General features: G+C 40.3%; 1 protein-coding gene across 1 annotated transcript in view; it reads right to left on the bottom strand.

Annotated features, from left to right (window-relative positions):
• Positions 1 to 315: 315 nt before the first annotated feature.
• The window catches only part of LOC107599563 (angiotensin-converting enzyme 2-like), a 12409-nt gene continuing 9102 nt past the window's right edge, over positions 316 to 3622 (bottom strand). Inside the window, exon 5 of the mRNA XM_016291209.1 lies at positions 316 to 434. Within this exon, the coding sequence (XP_016146695.1) occupies positions 316 to 434 (119 nt within the window). The remainder of the gene's footprint in view (positions 435 to 3622) is intronic.

Below are 3622 nucleotides of genomic sequence, written 5' to 3'. Positions count from 1 at the left end.
AAACTTTTAATTTGACATTATTAGAAAATGCACTTTTTAACATGGTGTTAGAAACATAGTTATAAAGTGTACTCTCTTTAAATACAAAAAGTGGCCCTTGATTTAATTAATATTTAATTATCTGCAAGTTAAGTTTTTTTTTTTTTAAATATACTTTTAAAACTTTATAGTAACTGCTTATATAGTCAGCATTCAAGCAAGGCACCTAAGTTTTGAAACAGAGACATACTTTTTTGCAGTATGTGCTGTATACCATCTAGTAAGCCATCAGCACATCAAGTCTAAACCTATAAACCTTCAGCACAGAGCGTTGACTCACCTCACTGCTTGTTCTACTTGTTCTTTGGGGATCAGTTGGGTCGGATCATCTGGGGATGTCACCTCGAACATGAACGACACTCTTTTGGGCTTTTTCTTTTTGGCTGATGATGTGGCTGGTCATTTTGGTTGCAGTACTGGAAAAACTGTTAGAACTGTTTTTTTTTGTTGTTTTTTTGTTTTTAGGGCATCATAGAAAAAGCACTGAAACTAATAAAACAGCCTCACACAAACACACATACTGTACAGTATACACCTACACAGGAAAAAAAAATCTGTTTTAATCAATACTTTTGTCTTGTTTTCAAGTATGAGAAGCAAAATTGTGTGGGATAATGTTTTTTTTTTTCCCCAGAGAACATGTTGAAGTTAAACTCATTTGCAAATTACTTTTTCTCTTTTAAAACAAATTTTTCTTTAAATCATCTATTAAAAGTTGACAAAATTAACTTTTAGCCGTCACAAACATTTAAAATGTACTAGAATGAGATTGTCCTTCCTACTAATATCACCTATGTGACTGTGATGCTAAATCCTTTTGGACATACAAAAAAAAGTATCAATAAAAAATAACACATGCAACATTACCATTCAAATGTTTGGGGTCAGATTTTTTTTTTTTTTGAAAATTCTTTTATTAATACTTTTATTCAGCAAGGCTGCATTAAACTGATCAAGAGTGACAGTAAAGACATTTAAAGAGGTCATATGATGCGATTTTCCATTTTTCCTTTCTCTTTGGAGTGTTACAAGCTCTTGGTGCATAAAGAAGATCTGTAAAGTTGCAAAGACTAAAGTCTCAAATCCAAAGAGATATTCTTTATAAAAGTTAAGATACTGGATGCAGCCAATAAGAATCAAGCACAAACAGCATCTCATCAATGTAACATGATGCTGCAAAAGAAGCACACGCTCCCTATCCAGCACACCGGCATCAATCAATACTGCGGTTCTCTCACAAACAAGCCTGAAGCATCTCTGCTGCAACACTTCAGCTGTGAGATTTCACAATCGTTAGGGGCCGATATCTGGCTAGGAAAGGTTAACCGCAATTGATTTCCATTGACCCATTAACGTCTATATCGGCCCCGTAATTACACTGGTTTAATGAATCAGTCGCGCTTTCCCTACATCTGAGAGCAGCTCAATTGCATGAATATAATTGAGGGGAAAAACAGTGATAAAAAAAAATACATATTTAATCCACAAAAAAAAGGTCAGGCCTAAGATGACATCATGCATTTCTCTTTTCACCTGTAGATGATCACTGTTATTATTCAATGTGTAAAATTACTGCCAGATCATAGGGCTTTGATAATAATCTGTCATTAGACAAATGATATCTATTCATTACACATCATACCTCATTTGAAGAAAAAGCCTTTAGATGCAGCGGTTACCTTATAGTATTTTGTCTCTGCCAGATTTCATTTTAAACACATACGAACAGTGTAGTTCATCACATGGAAGTAGATTCTTAATGATTTTCATTTGAAAGTTTCTTTAAATTATCTATCAAATGTATAATATGTGATATTAATAACTCAGTTAAATGTATCACGCTGTGAACATAACGCTTCATTTCATTAAAGTCACTAAATGATAGCTTTATGAATTTTTTTTTAAAGCAATGTGAGCTGTACTTGCTTTTACAAATGTGGTTGCTAGAGTGTTGCTATGGGATTTTTTTCACCTATTTTATGTTTGCAAGGTGAAAATCACAAGTTTGAGCACACCTCATTGATGTATTATCCTTATGGCAAATGAAGTTGAAATGAGATGCATGCCGAAAGTTCGCTACTTAGGGTTATGAGTTTGTTCAAATTCCTAACTCTGAGTGGGAAAAAGAAAAGAAACAGAAAAAAATACTACAAGAAAGTCAAGAAGATAAGAAAGGCTGTGGAAACATTGCTCTGTCATGTAATATAACGTAATGCAAATATAGCTCAAAGGAATGCTGCAACAACACAATACAATGTAATGCAAAGCAATGGAATGCAACAAACACAATACAATGCAATGCAGAGCAATATAACATAATGTTTATAATAACATAATCGCTTTGGGAACGCTCCTGCGTGACCGCGTTCTGAAGCATGTGTCAAATCAGTCCAATGGAGTAGCGAGACGTCACGAGTGGGGTGACGTAAGCACCAGAAAGTATAAAAGCGCATCCGGCAGAGCGCAAACCAGCTTCGATGAAGTAGCGCCTGGAGGGATGCAGGGAGTATGGCAAAGAGATGCAGCGTCTCGTTCCCTCAGTGAACCATGGTTACATACGTAACCTAGAGACGTTCCCCTTCAGGAACTCGAGCTGCGTCGAAATCGCTTTGGGAACAAGAATACCCACTGCGCTATACTACCAAGTCCCTGCCTGTGTGTGTATCTTGCAAGCACATCATGAAGAGAGAACTTGGGAACCTGGGTAGATGCCAGGTCTAGGTTGTAAAAATGGACAAAAGTGTGCGGAGAGGACCAGCCCGCCGCAGCACAAATGTCCTGCAAGGCCACACCCAAGTTAAAAGCCTTGGAGGCCGCCATACTCCCAATCGAGTGCGCTCTGACCCCCATAGGTGACGGGAGGCCAGAGGACTCGTAGGCTAGCGAGATGGCCTCAACCACCCACCTACTCATAGTCTGCTTGGTCGCCGGAGATCCTTTCTTTGGCGGACCAAAACAAACAAAACTGGCCCTCGGGTCAAGGAATGCCCTAACCATGCCTGGAGCAAATTCCAGGCACGAAACAAAGTGCCTGAAGATCCCCGATCCTTTAATGAGGAAATAGCTAGGAGAAAGATGGTCTTGAGCGTGAGCAACTTGACCAAAACTTCTTCTATGGGTTCAAAGGGGGCATTGCATAAGCCCTCAAGAACCACAGCCAGGTCCCATGAGGACACCTTAGTGCGCTGTACCGGCCTCAGCCTCAGGGTGCCACGGAGTAGAGCGACCACCCATGACCGCTCCCCAGCCTGTGAGATAGGCATCCGTCGTTAGCGTTACGCGATGCCAAGGAGCCCCTAACATCGTGCCTTGAACCAGGAACCAACGTTTCTTCCACATGTCTAAGGCACGTAAGCATCACCGCGTAACCTTGATCATGCGAAGCGGATTCCCCCTCGGGGAAAATCCCTTGGTTCTGAACCACCACTGTAAGGGTCTCATGTACAGCAGGCCAAAAGTATCACGTTGGATGCTGCTGCCATCAGGCCCAACAGCCTTTGAAACTGTCTGACAGTGAGTGACTGGCCTTCTCTTACTCTCGTGACTGTCGTGAGGATTGACTCGATTCGAGCAGGAGACAGAC

The sequence above is a fragment of the Sinocyclocheilus grahami genome, unplaced genomic scaffold, assembly GCF_001515645.1.
Source record: "Sinocyclocheilus grahami isolate Dianchi unplaced genomic scaffold, SAMN03320097.WGS_v1.1 scaffold13.1, whole genome shotgun sequence".
NCBI classification, from domain to species: Eukaryota; Metazoa; Chordata; class Actinopteri; order Cypriniformes; family Cyprinidae; genus Sinocyclocheilus; species Sinocyclocheilus grahami.
This window is presented reverse-complemented; position numbering and strand designations above follow the sequence as displayed.